The sequence below is a fragment of the Dama dama genome, chromosome 25, assembly GCF_033118175.1.
Source record: "Dama dama isolate Ldn47 chromosome 25, ASM3311817v1, whole genome shotgun sequence".
Classification (NCBI taxonomy): Eukaryota; Metazoa; Chordata; class Mammalia; order Artiodactyla; family Cervidae; genus Dama; species Dama dama.
Genome location: NC_083705.1, coordinates 15,266,076 through 15,288,814, shown reverse-complemented (window position 1 = coordinate 15,288,814; position 22,739 = coordinate 15,266,076). Strand labels below are relative to the sequence as shown.

Genomic DNA, 22,739 nt, shown 5'->3' with positions numbered 1-22,739 from the left:
TACGGAGTCGATGGCAGAGATGGTTTCTTCTCCTTCCGTTGTGAACCACTAAATAAGGCGAGGGACAATGTTACCCTCATTTTAGATGCATAATCTAATAAGTCTTTGGTGTTGAATCTGCCATCAGGTCAGAATGGCTGGAGTCTGGGTGAAGAAGTAATATGAAGGTGGTTGATTGCCCGCCTTGGGATACTGAGAAGGAAAAAGTACCTGAAGGCCATTTAATGGAAGATCATGACTTGGGAATCTTTTAAACATAAACACACCTTATTTGCTCTGGGACTCAGTTCGTAAAACTGGATTTTCCTTCTGTGCCATACTGCTAGTAAAACAAGGACACGGTGATCAGCTGAATGGTGTGAGTCTGGCAAGAAAGCATGGATGATGTCAGGCAACCATGGTTAGATAACCAGAACTTGAAGAAGCTGTGAGATGATTTCAGAAACAAGGCTTGGCATTGTAAGGGAGTGTAGGTAGTTATCTGAGGACTTTGCCTAACTAATTTGTGCCCTGTGTGAGAAGCAGCTATTAATTATACCCTGCATGTTAGGAAGCAGGGTATAAAACATTAGCCATTATGGCTGAGACTTGAAAGCATTCAGGAGAGTGTTCTAGGAACCGAGGAGGGGCCTTTACTACTTCAGAGTAAACACATGATGAAGTTGAAAAGGTTTAGAGATGATGGGTGTTCTAGAATCTCGAGGCCATGGAGAACAGGTAAAACTGAGGCCCCAGTGTGCTGAGATCCTCAAGGCTCCTGTCTCCTGAAGAACCCACTTCTATCAACCCCTGCTTTGAAATAGTATGCATTTTGCAGGCAGAGTTCTGTCTGTCTGGTATGTGGCTGCTTCCTTAGCATTTACAGCAAGATCACATGGCAGTTTTTTTTTAACTTTTTCCCCTCCTTAGTTAACCAAAACTTTAGTTTCAGTTCCTGACAAGCTCAAATGGGCTTCCCTGGTGGCTCAGATGGCAAAGACTCTGCCTGCAATGCAGGAGACCCATGTTCAATCCCTGGGTCAGGAAGACCCCCTGGAGAAGGGAGTGGCTGCTCACTCAAGTATCCTTTCCTGGAGAATTCCATGGACAGAGGAGCCAGGTGGACTACTGTCTATGGGGTCACAAAGAGTTGGAGAAGATGGAGCTATGGACTGTTTCACACACACCTTGGATACCACTGCGTCAGATCCCTTTGGGTTTTCTGTTAAGAGTTTTAATATCCAGGGCCAAGCTTTTCCTTATTTAGGGCAAGCCAGCACCTGACTCAAATCTTAAAGCTGCCAACAGCTTTAATATCCCTTTAAATTTTTTTTTAAGTTGTGCTAATATATACATAAGATTGCTATGTACTCAGTTGTGTCTGACTCGTAGCCCCATGGGCTATAGCCCTCCAGGCGCCTCTGCCCATAGAATTTTCTAGTCAAGAATACTGGAGTGGGTTGTCACTTCCTGCTCCAGGGAATCTTCCCAACACAGGGGTGGAACCATCATCTCTGTGTCTCCTGCATTGGCAGCTGGATTCTTTACCACTAGTGCCAACAGGGAAGCCCTAGGATGCTGTGTTAACCATTTTTAGCTATACAGTTTAGTGATCTTTATTTCCTTTTGAATCTGTCAGAATTTTTCAATAGAGACTTCCCTGGTGGTCCAGGGGCTTAGACTTCTTGGATGCTCCCAATGCAGGGGCCCAGGTTCAATCCTTAGTAAGAGAAGTAGATCCCACATGCCAGAACTAAGGCTCAACCCCACCAAGTAAATAAATAATGTATTTTTAAATTATAAAAAGATTTTCCTAAGCTAATGATTTCCCCCAGCACCTTAATCTGTTTCACTGTCTCACTGGTTAACTTCCATACACTTCGAGGTTCATCAGAACTTTCCCATCTCTCCTTACTTCCCTGGAAAAAGCAGAAGACAGTCTTATGAATAAGTAGCTTATACAGCCTTCTGGCTTTTCAAACTCTGTTACAGGTCTTAGGCTTTGAAGACTATGTGACCTTTTTATCTTCTAGCACCTTCAAATGTTTATTTCCTACCCTGTTCCTCTGACATTCAGGTACCAGCAGAATGTAAATTGTCCAGGCCCTAGTGAGGATTCTTTGGTGGTGTTAGCTGGATACTTCTGTTGGAAGGTAACTGAACCCCGACTCAGTGTGGCGTGAGCAGAAAGAAAAGCTGTCATCTCACACGTTGTGGTTGTTCAGTTGCCCAGTTGTGTCCAACTCTCTGCGACCCCATGGAGGCAGCACGCCAGACCTCTGTGCCTCACCATCTTCCGAAGTTTGCCCAAGTTCACATCCACTGTATTGGTGATTCCATCCTGCCGTCTCATCCTATGACACGCTCTTCTTCTGCCCTCAATCTTTCCCAGCATCAGGGACTTTTCCAGGGTGTCAGCTGTTCACATCAAGTGACCAGAATACTGGAGCTTCAGCTTCAGCGTCAGTCCTTCCAGTGAACAGTCAGGGTTGATCTCCCTTAGGATTGGCTGGTTTGATCTCCTTGCTGTCCAAGGGACTGTCAGGAGTCTTCTTCAGCACCGCAGTTTGAAGTCATCAATTCTTTGGTGCTCTGCCTTCTTTACAGTCCAGCTCTCACAACCATACGTGATCACTGGGAAGACCACAGCCTTGACTGTACAGACCTTTGTCCACAGAGTAATGTCTCTGCTTTTCAACACAGTTGTCTAGATTTGTCATAGCTTTCCTGCCAAGAAACAAATATCTTCCAATTTCATGGCTACAGCACCATCCACAGTGATTTTAGAGCCCAAGAAGAGGAAATCTGTCACTGACTTCCACCTTTTCCCCGTCTGTTTTCCATGAAGTTAGGGGCCAGTAGCTCATTTGGTAAAGAATCAGCCTACAAACCTGGAGACCTGGATTCAATCCTTGGGTTGGGAAGATCCTCTGGAGAAGGAAATGGTAACCCACTTCTGTATTCTTGCCTGGAGAATCCCATGGACATAGGAGCCTGGCAGGCCACAGTCCATGGGGTCGCAAGAGTCAGACATGACTTAGCATCTAAACTCCCACCTAATTGGGCCAGATGCCATGATCTTAGTCTTTTTAATATTTAGTTTTAAGGAAGTTCTTTCTTTCCCCTCCTTCACCCTCATCAGGAGGCTCTTCAGTTTTTCTTCACTTTCTACCATTAGAGTGGCATCATCCCTCTGTCTACGGTTCTCCTGCCTGTCTTGAATCCAGCTGATAACTCATCCAGTCCAGCATTTCTCATGATGTTCTTAGCATACAGTTAAAACAAACAGGGTGACAGCAGACAGCCCTGTCTACTCGTTTCTCAATCTTGAACCATTCGGTCGTTGGTGGCTCAGACAGTAAGGAATCTCACACATTGGGAAGTCCAAAAGCAGGCAGGATTTCAGGGCTAGTTAGCTACGTGGTTCAACAGTATCATTAGGAAACCTGTATTCTTGTCATCTCTGACCTGCTTGCTTTGGTGTGGCTGCCACTTGTGTAGGTGTCACCTCGGAGAGGAAGCGTCCTCCCATCTCTGCCTCATCACTGGTCAGAATGGGCTTGCACACCCAGGATTATTGGTTAGATTACTTTTATAATGGGGACCTCATAAGAGTCACTTTGGGGTCATGGCCCAGGCAACTTTTAAAATCACACTCTCGGAGATTCTGATTCTGAAGGTCTGGACATCAGTGAAAGTGAAAGTCACTAGGTTGTATCCGATTCTTTGTGACCCCGTGGACCATACAATCCATGAAATTCTCCAGGCCAGAATAGTGGAGTGGGTAGCCTTTCCCTTCTCCAGGGGTCTTCCCTACCCAGGGATGGAGCCCAGGTGCCACATTGCTGGCAGATTCTTTGCCAGGTGAGCCAACAGGGAAGCCCTGGACATTAGTACCTGTTTGCAAAATGCTCCCCAGGTGATTCTGATGTGCAGCTTGAGGTGGGAGCTTCTAGTTAGACTCATACCAGGTAGCAGGGGTTTGAGGAGTCAACAACATCACCCACTACCACGTATGTATTTAAAACTTAGCTTGTGTTGTTCAGTCCCCAGTCATGTGAGACTCTTTGTGACGCTATGGACTGCAGCACATCAGGCTCCTCAGTCCTTCATTATGTCCTGGAGTTTGCTCAAATTTATGCCCATTGAATCCCTGATGCTATCTAATCATCTCATCCTCTGTCACCCCCTTCTTCTTTTGTCTTCAATAAAACATGGCTACAGTGCTAATCGACTATACCAGATCCCACTCTAGTATGGCAGAAAGTGAAAAGCAATAGAGAGTCTCTTGAGGGTTAAAAAAGATGGGGAAAAGACTGGCTTAAAACTCAACATTCAAAAAGCTAAGATCATGGCATCCAATCACATCACTTCATGGCAAAGAGGGAAACAATGGAAACAGTGGAAGTTTTCATTTTCTTGGGCTCCAAAATCATTGCAGACAGTGACTGCAGCCAGGAAATTAAAAGACCCTTGCTTCTTGGAAGGAAAGCTATGATAAACCTAGACAGTGTATTAAAAAGCACAGACATCACTTTGCTGACAAAGATCCATATAGTCAAAACTATAGTTTTTCCAGTAGTCCCGTATGGATGTGAGAGTTGGACCATAAAGAGATCTGAGCACTGAAAAATTGATGCTTTCAAATTGTGCGAGAGAAGACTCTGGAGAGTCCCTTGAACTTCAGGGAGATCAAACCAGTCAATCCTAAAGGAAATCAACCCTGAATATTCCTTGAAAGGACTGGTGCTGAAGTTTTAATACTTGGGCCACCTGATGTGAAGTGCTGACTCTGGAAAAGACCCTGATGCTGGGGAAGATTAGGGCAGGAAGAGAAAGGGAGGACAGAGGATGAGATGGCTGGATGGCATCACTGACTCAATGGACAAGAGTTTGAGCAAACTCTGGGAGATACTGAAAGACAGGGAAGCCTGGTGTGATACACTCCAAGGAGTCACAAGAGTCAGACCCGACTTAGCAAATGAACAACGGTTTAAAAATTTGTTTGAATTTCTCTCTCACACAGATATTATGACTATATTTTTGGTTTCTATAAGTGGCATCATGGCTATAAGAAAATTCCAAGTGAAATGGAGTTACAGAAACTTGAAGTCTCAGTTATCATGGACCCACAATGTGACAATTTCCCCAACATCACTTCGGATGAGTCTTGTGAGTACCTATGTCATGGGAATGGATTGTATACAAAACTGCTTGTTACAGACTTGAGTAACAGAAGCTGACTCTACTCCATGAACTATTGTGAGCTCTTAACCAGTGAGTTTATAATTATTATTTTTAAAAAAACCATTAGGGAACTTCCCTGGCGGTTCAGTGGCTAAGACTCTGTACTTCCACTGCAAGGAGCACAGGTTTGATCCTTGAATGGGGGACCAAAGTCCCACATGCTGTACCTATGGCAATAATAAATAACTAAATAATTACCATTAAAGTCTGATGGCAAAACTAAAACATAATCATTGCAGGAAATCTTTAAGTACAGTAAGTCAAGAGGAGGAATTAAATTATTCATAATCCCAGCACTCAAGAGTTAACCTCGGTTACTTACATATTTTTTTTGCAGAGTAATGCATTTGAATATTTTACATAGATATAAATAAAAGCATAAGATAAAGGGCATGAGAAAGGGGTCTAGTTCTCTGCATGTGGTTTTTCTGTTTTTCATTTTCCATGTGCTACGCTAAGTTGCTTCAGTCGTGTCTGACTCTTCGAGACCCCATGGACTATAGCCTGCCAGGCTCCTTTGTCCGTGGGATTTCCCAGGCAAGAACACAGGAATGGTTTGCCATTTCTTTCTCCAGGGAATCTTCATGACCCAGGGATTGAGCCTGTATCTCTCATGTCTCCTGCATTGACATGCGGGTTCTTTACCAATAGGACGACCTAGGAAGCCTGTTTTTTGCCTACAAACATGAATTTCAATAAATATTTTTCAATGACAGCATTTTTAGTGGATGAATAATGTTCTACCAACTGTATGGCTGTGCCAAAACTCACTTGGCTTATCCCTTAATTTTGGACATCTAGATAGTTTATTTTGAAATCAAGTCTCTGCTTATAGGCATGATCTTTCTTTCTTTTTTTTTGGGGCACAGTATGTGGGATCTTAGTTCCCTGACCAAGAATTGAACCTGTGCCCCTTGCAGTGGAAGCACAGAATCTTACACTGGGCTCCAGCAAAGCCCTGGCATGATTTCTGTTTATAATTAAGTTGACACATAGATAATGCAGAACTGAGAGGGATGAAGTTTTTCACTTTGATTTATGTTGTATTATATTTATAGTCTGTCTTCACTTATATTGATTGAAAATCAACATTTAACTACATGATTTTTTGTTTGCATAAGATATTATTCTCCAAGGCTTTTCCTAACTTGTTCTAGGAAGAATAAGTGGATGGGCAGACCTTTATCATAGCATGTACTGACTCGAAATTATGTGGAATTGTACCACGGAATCAAAGAAGAGCAATGGGTCATTTAGGATTAGTGCAGAAAGAGCAGACTGGTGAGTCAGGTGTAAAAATAGAAAGGAAAATGCATATCGTAGAGAAAAGAGTAACCCCTTTGTTCTCAGACTGCCTCACAGACAGTTAAAATACATCTCTTCATCCTTTTAATTAGACTAGAGGTGAGATTACTTGATGCCTTGATACATCTTTTTGCAAAATAACTTCATTTCTCTTCCATTCTGTGGCTGTTCTTAGAAGAGAAACAGGATGGTTTGCCCACATTAGTCATGTGAGTTGACAGCACTCAGACACTTTATGAATTAGATTTTGCAATCTGAATTGAGAAATGATCAGCAAATTACCAAGGAATCTTTGCTCACCAGCAGTACAATGACATACTGTAAAATCCAAATGACGGAATATGTCGGGGCTGGGGAGTTACAGTCTGCCTTGCATTCAGTTTTGCAAACCCCATTTTTCTGAATGGGAGACTTCTGGAGATAAGCTAACCGTGAAATTTTCTGGTTAAAGGATAAACTAGTTTTAAACTAGTTGATGATGATGATAAAAATAACACAAATATGGAAATAACAAGATATCAACCATTGTCCAAGGGTACAAGGAAATCTTGGAGAAACTGACGAGTGTTAACAGCAGCATCAAGTAAAATAAAAATGGGTATCCCCTCAGAACCAGATGTAGACTAATTTCTACCATAGAGAAGTAATTACGTACATCAAGAATGTTCTCTGTGGTTTGTCTGCCACAGTGAATGTTTATAAGCAAAACGAAATGTTCATCACTAGAAGAATAGCTGCATATATCTTGTCAGTTGACACTGGAGAATACTCTTCAACAATTGAGAATAAACCAGTGGAGTTACAGGACTTTTCTAGTGGTCCAGTGTTTAAGAATCTGCGTGCCAACACAGAGGACACGCGATCGACCCCTGATCTGGGAAGATCCCATACGATGAGGAGCAACTAAACCCAGCCGCCACAACTACTGCGTCCCTGTGCCGCAACGACTGAAGCCTGCAGGCCTAGAGCCTGTGATCTGCAACAAGGGGAACGACCACAGTGAGGAACCCACGCACTGCAACTCGAGAGGCGTCCCCGCTCGCTGCAACTAGAGAAAGCCCACACACAGCTGTGAAGACCCAGTGCAGCATACGTCGGGAAATGAAATACTTAAAAAACAAGTGGAGATAGAACAGACATGGAGAACTTGCCAAGATAAATTGCTGAGTTGGACAAAGGAAGATATATCATAATGTGTCCAGGAGGATACCATTTAAATACCAACATAATACAAGAAGGTGCACAGAAAGCAGTATTCTTTTTATTGTCACGTGGATATACAAGTGCCCCAGAAAAGACCTGCTGTTTCCTCTAAGGAAAGTAGGGAGTTCAGTGGGCATCTCAAACGGCTTTAGTCTTACCTATAACATTTTTTTATTTTAAAAAGAGGAATCCATTGCTGTTATTTGCATGTATACCCATCAAAACAGTGTGGTGCAAAAAGTATAGAAGGGGATAATTGAAAGAAAGATGTCTTCATCCCACCTCAGGGAGCTTATCAGTGTTAAGACTAAGAATTTGGCTTTGAAATAAAAATTCTATAGCTTATTTGTCCATATATTTAGGAAACACAGTCTCTTCCTTACTGCTTTATATGTGTGGTTTTTGCATTGGGTTGAATCAGAATCCTTTTCAATATCAGCCAGTCCTCAGCTGTTGGAAAATAATTGGCATCAGGTATATGCCACATGTTAATGGTTTTAGATAAGTCTTTGTGCTGACTGATTCCAGGAGATCTCAGAACTGGAATGTGGCAAAAACTGGCTTTTAAACAGTGACCAGTGAAATGGTGAGTTCTATTTAGGTAGCTTAAACTAAGGATTTAATAGAGGAGGGGAATCGTGATTAGATTGTGGTCATTAATAGCAATACCATTCTTAGCCTGGCCTTTAGCTAACTCAACCTGTTCATCTGATGGAAAGGCTTCCTTGTCAGAAGATTGTCGCCTGATCGTTGGCTGTTGATAGAGCTGTTCTCCCTATGTGTAGCCAGCTGTTAGGCAGCACCCTGGGTGATGGTGGTGCAGGGTGATGATGAAGCAGAGATGCCAGTTAAGTCATGAACCTGCAGCCCTGGAGTGTCCCTCCTGCTGCAGAGTCTTCATGCCTTTAGCTTTCAGCCTCTCTGTGCTTCCTGGTGCTTCGCTTTCTCTGGGAATGAGTCCATGGGAAACCTTTCTGAAGACTGAGATGAGGCTGGAGCAACCTCTAGTTGCAGGGCTGAGCTTGGTTGCACCTCGACATGGGGGATCTTAGTTCCCAACCAAAGATTGAACTCCATCCCCTGCATTAGAAGGCAGATTCTGGACCACCAGCAAGGTCCCAGCAAGTGAGTGTGAAGGAAGATTCGGGACAATGTTAGGGGTGTGGAGGTCCAGGGCAAGTAGGGGGCACAGGGGGGGAGCGGCCGGAGCAGAGAAAACTCTGGTCTTACAGAGCTCAAGACTGACAGCAGAGGCTCCATCAGGGGATGAGGGGCACTGAGGGGCTTGCCCTTTTGACTTAAACTCTCAGCTTAAGTAAGCCCCTGCTCTATAGAGGGCTAACGGGAGAGAACTCTCCAGTAAGGGAGAATGAGGAATGAGGGCAGGGCCTCCCAGCTTCCTGACCTGAGCTCCTGGGCTGTCTGGAGTGAGGAGAGGATGTTAGTCCAGAGCCCAGCAAGTGAGAAGCGGGAAGAGTTCAGTCTGGGGCTTGTGGAGTTTAGGGAAGAGCCGTCAGGGTTTCCAGGGCTTCCCTGGTAGCTCAGCTGGTAAAGAATTCGCCTGTAGTGCAGGAGACCCCGGTTCGATTCCTGGGTCGGGAAGATCCCCTGGAGAAGGGGGGATAGGCTACCCACTCCAGTATTCTTGGGCTTCCCTTGTGGCTTAGCTGGTAAAGAATCCCCAAGAAATGTGGGAGACCTGGGTTCGATCCCTGGGTCGGGAAGATCCCCTGGAGACAGGAAAGGCTGCCCACTCCAGTATTCTGGCCTGGAGAATTCCATGGACTGAGAATTCCATGGGGTCGCAAAGAGTCGGACAGGACTGAGGAACTGTGACTTTTCACGGGACTTCCATGTGAGGATATACAGAAGGCAGTTGGAGAAACAGGTTTGGAGCTCAGGAGAAAGGAATGATGCAGAACTAGCAATGGTATGTTTTGGGAAATGTACTGTGTATCACTGAGGGATTAAAAGCAAGCATTTTTTCTTCCGGTTTTACTGAGACATGACTGACAGCACCGTGTAAGTCTAGGTGCCCAGCGTTACGATCTGACTGACTCACATCGGGAAATGATTACCACAGGAAGTTAGTGCACGTCCATCTCACATAGATACAAAACTAAAGAAAGAAAAACAGGTTTTTCTTGATGAGAACTCTTATGATTTACTCTGAACAACGTTCACATGTGGCATCCGCCGTGCTAACTGTGTTCATCACGGTGTACATTACGTCCCTTGTACTTATTTATCTTATAACCAGAAGTTAGTACCTTTTGCCTGCCTTTGTCCAGTTACCCGCCTCTGGTAACCGAGAGTCTGATCTCTCTCTCTCGAGCTTGCTTGTTTTTGAAGTACAGTTACCTTACAACGCTGTGTTAATTCCCCTGACACAACATGGTGATTCAGTATTTCCATACATTTTTACACATAAGCCTAACTCATGACTCTGTTCTTCTGAGGAAAGGCTACCCTGTCAGAAGACCGTCACCTGATGACTAGCTGTGGAGAGATCTGTTTTCCCAGGTGTCACCAGCTGTCACGCCACACCCTGAGTGGTGGTGGCCGTGGTCGGTGATGATGAAGCAGAGAACGTCTTATTCTCTCCTGGCTTTTGGGGTGTAATTGACATAACATTATATTAGTTTCAGGTTTACAACATAATGATTTGATATTTGTATATAATGTAAAATGTCACCATCTGTCACCATACAAGAAACATTCTTTTCTTTTTTCCAATACAGATAATTTACTTGTGAAAGGACCAGTGGCCACGCTCACTGCCAACAGAGTTTGGGGAGTATTACGAGGTAAGTTCTGTGTAGCTTCATTGTTATTTTCTAGTGAGGAAAGAGTTTCAGTTGCCACTTTGGGAAATCAAGCATATTAATAGCAAAACTTTGCTTCCTGGGGGCCCTTTGTAGAATGATTTGTTGGGTATTTCCAAAACAATTTCCATTAAGTACTGTATATACCACTTAAGGAAAGATCATTTGTATATACCACTTAATGAAAGATCATTTGACCTTTTAAAATGTTTGAAGGTTATCGCATTCATAATGCTGCAATTCCTTGATGTTCTTGATCTGTAATATTTAGAGTTATAAATGGCCCTGATCTGCTCCAATTAGATTTGGGTTTATCATCCGTCACCTCTTGTCACCTTCAGTCGCAAGCATATCGTTTCTGCATTTTATTTATTTATTCGAACAACAGTATACTCATATTTTTTTCTGAACCAGTCTATTAGTGCAGAAGCAGAAAAGCAAAGAGGAAAATCATGTTCCCAATAAAACATGTCGAACTCTCCATGTGTGGTGATGTTTTCTGCTCGATATGAGAAGATGCTCATGACCTCAGTGCAGCATAAATGCATGTGCCGTGGCAGTTGAGAGTCCTTATCGACTCAGCTTGGTTCTTCTCCGGTGTCTCCTTTCAGGAGTGGAGTTGTGCTTGATCTCATTGTCCATTTTCAGCTGAATCCACTGGGGAATTGGACTATTGTTCTGTTTCTTGGCCAGGAATCATTTGATCCTGGGAGTCTCAAGAAGAGAAGTTCAGGAACAGAGTCAACCACACACACCATGATGATCTAGAAAAGAAGAGAACCCTTCCCCCATTTTAAATTCCTGTGAAATTAGAAATATAAGAAAGTTTGCAGGAACGTTGTGAAAAGATAAAAATATACTCTGAGTGATTGGAGGCAGTGAGCAGAGAAGAACCTTAAAAGCTTTTCCTGTGACTTTTAGTCTGAACTTCAAAGTTCAGGTGTTGGGACATTTACTTTTGCTGTTCAAAAGCTGCTTTGACCTCTTCTCTTGAGAGGATAAGATTTTGTGTTACTGCCTTCCAGATTCCTATGGTTTTGAAAAAGGAGAAGAATAATTTTCTTTAATGTGAGCTAGCCAGCCAAAGTTATAGTAATTAAAAGGAGAGAAACCTTTGGATTTGACTCTGGTTGAGTGTTATCTAGAATAAAATAATGATTGTTAATGCTGTGCTTTATAGTCATAATAATAATGGTATGATTGTGATCTTATTCAAAATAATTACACGAAAATAGCTATAGATAACTTACTGCAAATGTAACTACAGATATTATCATCTAGATTATTTACATATACTGAGATGTGATGTTAAACTGTTACCAGTCTGGTCTGCCTGTCTTGTCTGGGGCCTGTTAGCGAAATGAGCTTTATTGATGTCTGCACTAATCCACATAGGAACTTTTGAGAGCGTTCTGTGAATCTAGTCCAGGAAGTCTTTATTTTCCGCTTCCTGTCAGACTTTGAAAGTAAAAAATGTGCCATAAATGATATTTGAGTGTACTGGTACTTAACAGAAAATTCCAAAGTTATTCTGTATTTGGGGATAGGAGGAAGGCATAGCCAAAGGAACTTTGAACTTTTTATTCTTACCTAATTTTTTTGAGGTATAATTGACATAACATTATATTTGTTTCAGTTTTACAACCTAATGATTTTATATTTGTATTTAATGCAAAATGATCACCAGGGTAAGTTTAGTTACCATCCGTCACCGCACATAGTTAGAAGAGAATTAGTTTTTTTATGATGAGAACTTCTGAGATTTACTGTTTTTAGCAACTTGCAAATAGGTAGCACAATATTTATTAATTACAGTCACTATGCTGTACCTCACATCCCTAGGACTTGTGTATATACGAAAGATTGTACTTTTTGATCCCCTTCACCCATTTTACCTACCCCCTACCCCTGCCTCTAATAACTACCAATCTAGTTTTTATATTTATGAGCTTCTGGTTTATTGTTTTTTTAGATTCCACATCTAATTGAGATCATGCAGTATTTGTCTTTCTCTGTCTTATTTCATTTAGCATAATGGCCTTAAGTTTCATCCATGTTGTTGCAGAAAGCAAGCTTTCCTTCTTTCTGTGGCTAAATAGTATTCCATTGTACACATATACACCCCACATCTTTATCCATTCATCCTTTGATGGATGGGTTGTTTCCATATCTTGGCTATTGTAGTCAATGCTGCAGTGAACACAGAGGTACACATATTTGGGGTGGAGGGATTTCGTGTTTTGTTTTCTTTGGATAAACACTGAGAAGTGGAGTTGCTGGATCATGTGGTAGCTCTATTTTTAGCTTTTTAGGAACCTCTGTGTTGTTTTCTATAGTGGCTTCACCGGTTTATATTCCCATGAACAGTGTTAAGGGGTCCTTTTACTGCATATCCTCACCAACAGCTGTCATTATTGTGTTTTTGATCATAGCCATTCTAACAAGTGTGAGGTGATATGTCACTGTGGTTTTTATTTGCCTTTTCCTGATGGTTAGTTATGTTGAGCACCTTCTCATTTACGTGTTGGCTCTTTATGTGTCTTCCTTGAAAAAAATACTTGTTCACAATCTTCTACCCATTTTTTAATTGGACTGCTTGCTTTTTGCTATTGAGTTGTATGAATTCTTTATATACTAACCCCTTGATAGATACATAATTTGCAAGTATCTTCTCACCTTTAGTAGATTGCCTTTTCATTTTGTTGATGATTTCCTTTGATGTGCAGAAGCTTTTTAGTTTGGTGTCACCCCATTTGTTTATTTTTGCTTTTATTTCTTTTGCTTTTGGTGTCATATCCTAATAATTAACTCTTTTTTATTGTTTGGTAGAGTTCACTAGTGAAGCCTTCTGCTCCTGGCCTTTGTTTGTTGGAGACGTTTTATTATTGTTACCATCTCCTTACTAGTAATCAGTCTCAGATTCTGTTTCTCCGTAATTCAGTCTTGGTAGGTTTTCTCTCTAGGAGTTCATTCATTTCGTCTAAGTTGTCAAACTTGTTGGCATATAGTTGGTCATACTAGTCTCTTATGATCTTTCATATTTTTGTAGTATGTTGTCACATCTTCTCTTTTATTTGAGCTTGCAATACAGGGAAACGTTGGGGATATTGTGGGTTTGGTTCTAGACCACTGCAGTAAAGTGACTATCTCAATAAACGGAGTCACACAAATTTTTTGGTTTCCCAGTGGGTATAAAAGTTATGCTTACACTATACTGTAGTTTTTCAACAGTATAGTGCAATAGCATTGTGTCTTAAAAATAGGTACATACCTTAATTTAAAAATTGTTTTCATTGTTTAGTCAGTAAGTCATGTCCGACTCTTTGTGACCCCATGGACTGTAGCCCACCAGGCCTCTCTGTCCATGGAATTTTCCCAGGCAAGAATACTGGAGTTGGTTGTGTTTCCTCCTCCATTTTAAAAATACTTTATTGGTGATAAATACTGATATCGTCTAACAATACGGGGTTGCCACAAACTTTGGATTTGTAAAAAACACAGTATCTGTGAAATGCAAGAAACTGAAGTACAATAAAGTAAGGTATACCTGTATTCTTAGGTTAAAATTTTCCTTGGCAATATAGTTGTCAGCTAGAATCATGAATTTTGGTAAAGTCAAGGCTAGATAAAGGAATTGGCCTATAACAGGGAACAGTGCACATGAATAAAAAAGTCTGCAGCTATAAATAAAACACTGTCTAATTTGAGCCTTTCTGGTTTCATGGTGTTTCCTGAGCCTCTCAGCCTCTGTTAAGTTTAGGTACTGATAGCTTATGGTGAAGGGTGTTGGATCTCTAATCACGAAAGAAGATTTAGCTTCGGGACCATGGACCAGGCTTGATCACTCAAGAGCTTTCGTGTAACGGAGTTTTTGGACAGAGAGTACCGCCTCGCTACTGTTACCAAGGGAGTTATATACTTTTAAAATTATTCAGTTCAGTTAAGTCGCTCAGTCGTGTCCAACTCTGCGATCCCATGAATCGCAGCACGCCAGGCCTCCCTGTCCATCACCAACTCCTGGAGTTTACTCAAACTCCTGTCCATCGAGTCTGTGATGCCATCCAGCCATCTCATCTTCTGTCGTCCCCTTCTCTTCCTGCCCCCAATCCTTCCCAGCATTAGGGTCTTTTCCAATGAGTCAACTCTTCACATGAGGTGGCCAAAGTACTGGAGTTTCAGCTTCAGCATCAGTCCTTCCAATGAACACCCAGGACTGACCTCCTTTACAATGGACTGGTTGGATCTCCTTGCAGTCCAAGGGACTCTCAAGAGTCTTCTCCAACACCACAGTTCAAAAGCATCAATTCTTTGGCGCTCAGCTTTCTTCACAGTCCAACTCTCACATCCATACATGACTACTGGAAAAACCATAGCCTTGACTAGACAGACCTTTGATGGCAAAGTAATGTCTTTGCTTTTTAATATGTTATCTAGGTTGGTCACGACTTTCCTTCCGAGGAGTAAGCGTTTTTTAATTTGATGGCTGCAATCACCATCTGCAGTGATTTTGGAGCCCAAAAAAATAAAGTCTGACACTGTTTCCACTGTTTCCCCATCTATTTCCCATGAAGTGATGGGACTAGATGCCATGATCTTAGTTTTCTGAATGTTGAGCTTTAAGCCAACTTTTTCATTCTCCTCTTTCACTTTCATCAAGAGGCTTTTTAGTTCCTCTTCACTTTCTGCCATAAGGGTGGTGTCATCTGCATATCTAAGGTTACTGATATTTCTCCTGGCAATCTTGATTCCAGCTTGTGCTTCTTCCAGCCCAGCGTTTCTCATGATGTACTCTGCATATAAGTTAAATAAGCAGGGTGACAATATACAGCCTTGACGTACTCCTTTTCCTATTTGGAACCAGTTTGTTGTTCCATGTCCAGTTCTCACTGTTGCTTCCTCACCTGAATCCAGGTTTCTCAAGAGGCAGGCCGGTGGTCTGGTATTCCCATCTCTTTCAGAATTTTCCAATTTATTGCAATCCACACAGTCAAAGGCTTTGGCATAGTCAATAAAGCAGAATTAGTTTTTTACAATAAATCAAAAGAATGTCTCAAAGTTGTAAAAATTTTACCAGACCCACTCCCACAATTTACATTTTAGGATAACAGGATTAGAATTTAACAATAGAAAGATCCTACCAGACCAGGATTAGTCAGAAGGTTTTCAGGAAGGAGAAACTGTCCTGAAGCAGGATACATTGTTGTTATATAATCCCTAGTACAGAGTTTAAACTGAGTTATATGTTGTGTAATCGTGAGTTCCAGGCTTAAAGAAAAAAATCTTTTTATGTGATTAAGACTAAGGAATGTAGAGGGAAAAAAAAAGTTTGTCCTTTCCTCCTCCTTGAGAACCCCAGGCCCCTCTCTCCTCAGGGGGACCCCCTGGACTTCTTATCACCCTGCCGAGGAATTGACTATCTCAATACCCTCTAAAGTGCCTATAATATTTTATTATGAAAAGTCTTTCTTATAACGCTATAAATTTATTAAGGAACTGGAATTTTATTTTCTTAAATCACTATTTTTTCTGTTTATCATTCAAACACAAACACGGGTATGGATACAATGAAGCTTTTTTTTTTTTTTTTTTTTGATAACAACAGGGATTTTTTTAAATCAAGCTTTTATTTTGGAGAATGTTACAGAATGTAACATACTTAATTTTATTTGCCTTTTCTGGTTATGGTTCTATGTTTGGATAATATATCTTTTCTCCTTTATAAATTAATGCAATAAATTATAAATTTTATCTTCCTCAGGTTTAGAAACCTTTAGCCAGTTGATTTATCAAGATTCTTATGGGGCTGTAAGTATGATTATTGTATGTTATTTAAATTATTGGGTAGACATAATAAAACATTCTATTGGAAAAATGTAAGCTTTTTAGCTATTTATTGCTTCTTGAATGTTTCTTCTCCCCAAGTGTGTCTCTTAGCTGGTAAATGTAGTTTTTACACTTTGTTTGGTTGTAAAATTAATCTCTTATCCAATACTTGCATAGACAGATGTAATCATCATTGAACTTGAGAAAATCCTAAAAATAAATAAAAGTTTTCTTTTGTCTTTTAGTTCATTGCCAATGAATCCAACATTGTAGATTCTCCAAGGTTTCCTCATAGAGGAGTTTTAATTGATACCTCTAGACACTTTCTGCCCGTTAAGACGATTTTGAAAACTCTGGTAGGTAATGGTTTAACTCCATTGTCTGTTCCTTTATGTCGTTACTGTATGTTGGTCACTGTGCTGTTGAGCCGGTTGGAACAAGGGATTCATTTCCATACACTAAGTCTATTTCCTTATAGTAAGTGTAAGCAGTGGGCTTTTCCCTCCCTTCCCTGAGATACATGTTTCCTCTGCTGAGAAGTGGAGGCTCCCCTCGGGAATCACCCTCTTGTTTTCATTGAGGTGGGAGAGAGGCTAACCCAGGATTCAGTCAGCATTGTGAAGAAAAACACTCAGTTATAATGCTGCCTGTTGGCCCTCTATGTAAACCTCAACTGTCAAATCATGGGTCGAGACTTTTCATCAGGAATATATACCTCTGGTTGCTGCTGCTGCTGCTGTTGACTTAGTCCGTCCGACTCTTGTGACCCCATGGACTGTAGCCCCCAGGCTGCTCTGTCCATGGGATTTCCCAGGCAGGAATACCGGAGTGGGTTGCTCTTTTCTTCTCCAGTATCTCCAGCTGCGGACCTTTAATTTTGTGACCTCCACTTACTGCTTTTTTTAAGTGGCCTAGAAAGGAATCTGAGAGCAGCTTTGTAACTAAGAAAGTGTTCCAAAGAAATACAGAACCTCGGGTGGAGGGCGCTGGGAAGCAGCGTTGACGTAACTCTCTCCTCTTACTGATGCTTTATGGGTTCATCCCTCCCATCACTGTCAGTTTGTGAGGATCAGGTAGTTTTCCTGTACCTTCGCCGAATCATTTATGAACATAGCCTGTTATAAAAAAGTTATTTTTACATTTACATTTAAACTTTGATTTTTTCCTTCAAAAGTCATTATTGTAATTTTTAGTGAAAGAAATATAGGCTTAGTGTAAAAAAAAGTTTGAACACAGATATACATAAAATGGTGATCCCATAATCTCATTTACCAAAGACTGACATAAATTTTTATGTCCCATTTATCTCATTTTAGACTTGAAGAATGAATTAACATATGATTCTTTTTCTATTGAAATGTAGTTGACATACAATATTCTATTAGTTCCAGGTATACTAAATCATGGTTTGACATTAGCGTACGTTATGGAGTGACCACCAGGATAAGTCTGGTATCCATCTATCCCCATATAGTTATCACAATATTATTACCTTCCCAGGGTTTATTTATCGTGTTTCTGGAGCTTTGTTCCTCATAATCCTCTTCACCTATTTTCACCCACCCCCTTACCCTCCTGGCAACCACTCTCTGTATTTGAGTCTGTTTTTGTTTCACTTTGCTTTTTAGGTTTCAGATGAGAGAGGTCCTTGGTATTTGTCTTTCTGTGATGTAGCTCTGATGTATTTAACATAATATCCTCTAGATTTACCCGTGTTGTCACAATGGCAAGATTTCATTTTTTTATGGCTGAGTCTACTCTGTTCTGATTGGAGAACTTAGTCTATTCACATTTAAAGTTATCACTGATGGATCTATATGTACTGCCATTTTGTTCATTGTTTTGGGTTGTTTCCATAGTTCCTTTTCGTTCCTTTTATCTTTTTGCTCTCTTCCCTTGCCATGTGATGGCTATCTTTAGTGTTGGTTTGGATTCCTTCCTTTGTGTGTGTACCTATTAATAGGTGTTTGGTTTGTAGTCACCATAAGGGTCATATATAACAGGCCCTGCCCCCTGTGGGGGCTGCTGCTCCATGGGTGGGCAGAGCTGGGCCCTGGGGCAGCTGCCTGTGGGACTGGCTTAGGGGACTGGCGCTGGCCTGTTGATGGGCAGTTAGGTGTCTGGTGCTGACAGTCTAGAGGGAGGACTCCAAAATAGCAGATGACATCACCAGGGTCAGCAAGCCCCCCAGAATGGCTCCCTCTAGTGCTTTTGTTCCCAGGGGGATTCCCAGTTGTCTCCTGCCTCTCTGGGAGGCTAAGATCAGCAAGTAGTTCTGACCCAGGCTTCTTAAAAATTACTGCCTCCGCCTTGAAAGAGCGGGCCTAAGAGCCCGTGAAATTTGAAAAGCACAATCTGTGTCTTGTAGCCCTTCAGCTCTCCCATATTCAAGTCCTGCTGGCTTTCAATGCTAGAAGTTTTGGGGGGCTCACTGTCCCAGTGTTGGACCCCCCGGTTTGCAGAGCCTGATATGGGCTCGGATTCACCCCTTTGGGGAGAACCTCTGCAACTGTGTTCGCCTCCCACTTGTGGTCATCTGCCCAGGACTGTGGGTCTTGACCCACCTACTTGTCTCCTTGTGTTTCCATCTTTATATCTTGAGTTGTGAAGAAATCGTTTCTGTTAGGTTTCAGGTGCTTCTCATCAATAATTACTCTTAATAGTAATTTTGCTGTGTTTATGGCAGGAGGTGAGGAAGAGGGCCTTCCTGCTTTGCTACCTTGCCCCATCGTGAGGAGGGAGGCTGTATGTTCTGCTTCTCTGATAGGGAAAGTCTCTCTGCTTATTTTCTATTTCCTTCATATCATCTTTTATATTTTATATACGTATTATATTGTTTACTCCTCCAGGTTGTACATAAAATCAGTGTCAGTGCCCCCAAATTTCTGAGAATGTTAATTGGATTTGTGCTGTTTGTGTACTGAATTTCTTTCATTTGTAAGAAAGAGTTGGCACTCAAATCTCAGTACTGTGGGAATTGTAAATCCCATTTTTCCTCTGCTCTATTCCCAAACAACACAGTAGTGGTAGCCAAGAACTACTGGGAATTTATGAGCTGGCTCTCTTCCGGTAGGGCAAAGTTAAAGTTTTAATTTATGGTATGAATTATGTATAGGCTTTTTGAAAAGTGAAAAGAAATTTATACTTCTTCACATCCTTCCCTTGTTGAAAAGAAATTTTAAAAGGAAACAGACACATTGGAAACAATCCTGGATATACTAAGTATTAATAAATTGGAATGTATATCTATGGTATGTAATTATTTTTCCCTTTCCTCTCCCCACTGGGTTTGTCCTTTCTGTGAGTCTGCTTTTTTCTATTATAGTCACTAGTTGGTTGTATGTTTATAGATTCCACATATAAGTGATATCACAGTTTTTATCTTTCTCTGTCTGACTTACTTTACTTGGTACAATGTCCTCCAAGTCCATCCATCTCGTAGATAGCAAAATTTCATTCTTTTCTATTGCAGAGTAGAATCCCATTGTATATACATACACTACATCTTTACCCATTCATCTGCTCATGAACACGTAGGTTGCTTCTGTATCTTGGCAATTGTAAATGATGCAGCTATGAACACTGGGGTGCATGTCTATCTTTTCAGATTAGTTTTTTTGTTTTTGGGGGGTATGTATACCAAGAGGTGGAATTGCTGGGTCATACGGTAACTTTTATTTTTAGTCTTTTGAGAAACCTCCAAACTGTTGACTGTACCAATGTACATTCCCATCAGGAGTTTACGAGGGCTCCCTTTTCTCCACATTCCCAGCAACATTTGTTGTGTCCTTTTTGATGATAGCCATTCTGACAGGTATGAGTTGATAATCTCATTGTGGTTTAAAGGTGTATAAATTTTCAACCTGTTCGCTTGCAGGATGCCATGGCTTTTAATAAGTTTAATGTTCTCCACTGGCACATCGTGGATGACCAGTCTTTCCCTTATCAGAGCATCACTTTTCCTGAATTAAGCAATAAAGTGAGTAATTCATGTTATTGTTGTTGGTGTACAAAAGTTTTGGGTATGGTTTCCTTAGAAGTTTGCAGCTTAAATGTTTCTTATTATGGATAGAATTTAGGTGTAAAAGTTAGATATTCGTGGTTTAAAATTTTTAATACACTATTGCTGAGCATTTTAGGTCCACAAAACTGGTCTGCTTTTGTAATTGTTATCATAAATGTAAACATTTATGGGGCTATACAAATAAAAATTTAAAAGCTTAATGGATGTAGGAGACCTGAAGCCTTTGTGATTAACATAAAGTTAAATAATTATATTTATCAAGTAGCCGAACTGTATAAGTGTTTTAAACAGAATTGTTCTCAATTCTATAAATGACAACTTTTCTCTCTAAAAAACTGTATGAAGTAGGGAATCTTCAGAGATAATGGCTTCTTCGTAGAAAATAATGGTAGTGTTAGAAGTGTTCAAACTGACTGAATTATAGACCAGTGAAGCGGGGAGCAAGCCTTGCACCGTCTCACTGGATCCCCTGTGCTACAGAGCTGGTCACTGACGGCAAGAGAGGCTGCCTGTGTCATGCAGAGTTGTAGTTATGAAGGGGCAGAGCCAAGACCCTAGATGAGGCCTCTGGTCACAATTCTGAAGCTTTCCTTAAAGTTTTGATGTAGTTTGGATTGAAATCCTAGCAGCACTCCTGTTGTTGTTTGCTTTTGATATGGAAAGCTTCAAACATATACAGAAGTAGAATTTAATGAATTCCCATTTCCTCATCACTCAGCTTCAATAATCAAGTAATGGCCAATCCTACAACACCTATATCCCCTCCACCATTATTTTGAAGGTAATCTCAGACATCATCTCTTATTAGTAAAAAAGGCCTGTTTAAAAATAACTCATTATCACAGCTAAAAATTTAGTAATAAGCCAGATAGCCAATCATTATTCATGTTTCCCCAAGAGCCTTTTTCTTTTAAAAAAATTTTTTATTTGCAGTGGGATGCAAATAAACTCCATACATTGTGATTAGTTAATATATCTGTTCTCTTTTGATCTATGGGTGCCCATCCCTGACCATGTCTTTTTATTTTTCTTTTAATTTATTATTTTCATTGAGGAAACGAAGTTCAATTTGTCCTGTAGTTTTCCACAATCTGGGTTTTGTTGATTGCCTTTCCAGTGTCAATTTATTCTTCTGTCCCCTGTATTTGCTATAAACTTAGATCGGGTCTTAATTCAATACAGATTTGTTGTTGGGGTTGGGGAAGGCAAGACTACTTTTTAAGGAGTTGAGCATTTATTTATATTTATATATTTATACCTTGAGAGATGTGCCATAGTAACACTTTGAATGGACCTTTATTTACCACTGATACTGAGTTCTAATTTTTCAAGTACATAAGACAGAACCAAAGGTAATCTTTAATTAAAAGAAAAAAATCAGGGCATCTCAAGGGGAATTTTTGCTGCTGGCAGTAATTAAAGTGATCTTGAACGCCAACAGCTATGTTTTGTAATAATGTGTGAATTTTGATTCTAAAACTGACAAGGGCAATATATTAGGAATTTTCACCTTGGAGTTGAACATTCTATTTCTGTTTTGTTACACAGTCACATGAGGTAGAAATAGTATGATGGCAGACATTGCTAAAACAAGGTGCTGGTAGAGATAGATAGTTCTGTCATTAAATCTGAAATTAACCCAAAGTGTGCTGAGAGCTTACTGATAAGATACAGTAAACAGATAATTTAAAGGAGTCATCCAACATCACATAAGACTTTAATACTTCGTGACACCTGAAAAGTCTGCTGGCAGATATCAAAGTACAAACAGAACTGTAAACAGCTCATACATTTTAATTTTAATAAATGTGACTTTTACAGGGAAGCTATTCTTTGTCTCATGTTTATACACCAAACGATGTCCGTACAGTGATGGAATATGCCCGATTACGAGGGATTCGCGTCCTGCCAGAATTTGATAGCCCTGGACACACGGCGTCTTGGGGAAAAGGTAAGGAGTGTGCTTTATGAGTCGAGAAAAGTGAACATGTGTGCTCCTGCGTCTCACGACTTGGTGTTTGCTTATTTTGTGACTTGGTGTTTGCTTATTTTGTTATTACTTGTGATTTGCACAAAGGTAGCACTATTGATGGTTGTAATTCAGTAACTATTATATGTCCATTGTGAGCAGGTGGCTGTATCTAGGCATTGCCTAAAGTATAAACACAAGGGATAAAAGAAAACAAGAAATGATTACAAGTAGAATGTGATATGTGAGTTAAACAGTTACATTTAAGCAGTGAGCTAAGTAACACCTAAAATGTTGTTGAGAGATCAAAGAACATATTCATGTTTCTGGTTGCGGGAATAGCAGGAAAGGCATTTAGCTGGAG

General features: G+C 40.7%; 1 protein-coding gene across 1 annotated transcript in view; it reads left to right on the top strand.

Moving 5' to 3' along the window:
• The window catches only part of HEXB (hexosaminidase subunit beta), a 31,961-nt gene that overhangs the window by 1,844 nt on the left and 7,378 nt on the right, over positions 1–22,739 (top strand). The window contains exons 2-7 of the mRNA XM_061129537.1: positions 5,006–5,151; positions 10,476–10,541; positions 16,318–16,364; positions 16,628–16,738; positions 20,260–20,361; positions 22,228–22,357. Coding sequence (XP_060985520.1) covers positions 5,006–5,151; positions 10,476–10,541; positions 16,318–16,364; positions 16,628–16,738; positions 20,260–20,361; positions 22,228–22,357 — 602 coding nt within the window. The remainder of the gene's footprint in view (positions 1–5,005; positions 5,152–10,475; positions 10,542–16,317; positions 16,365–16,627; positions 16,739–20,259; positions 20,362–22,227; positions 22,358–22,739) is intronic.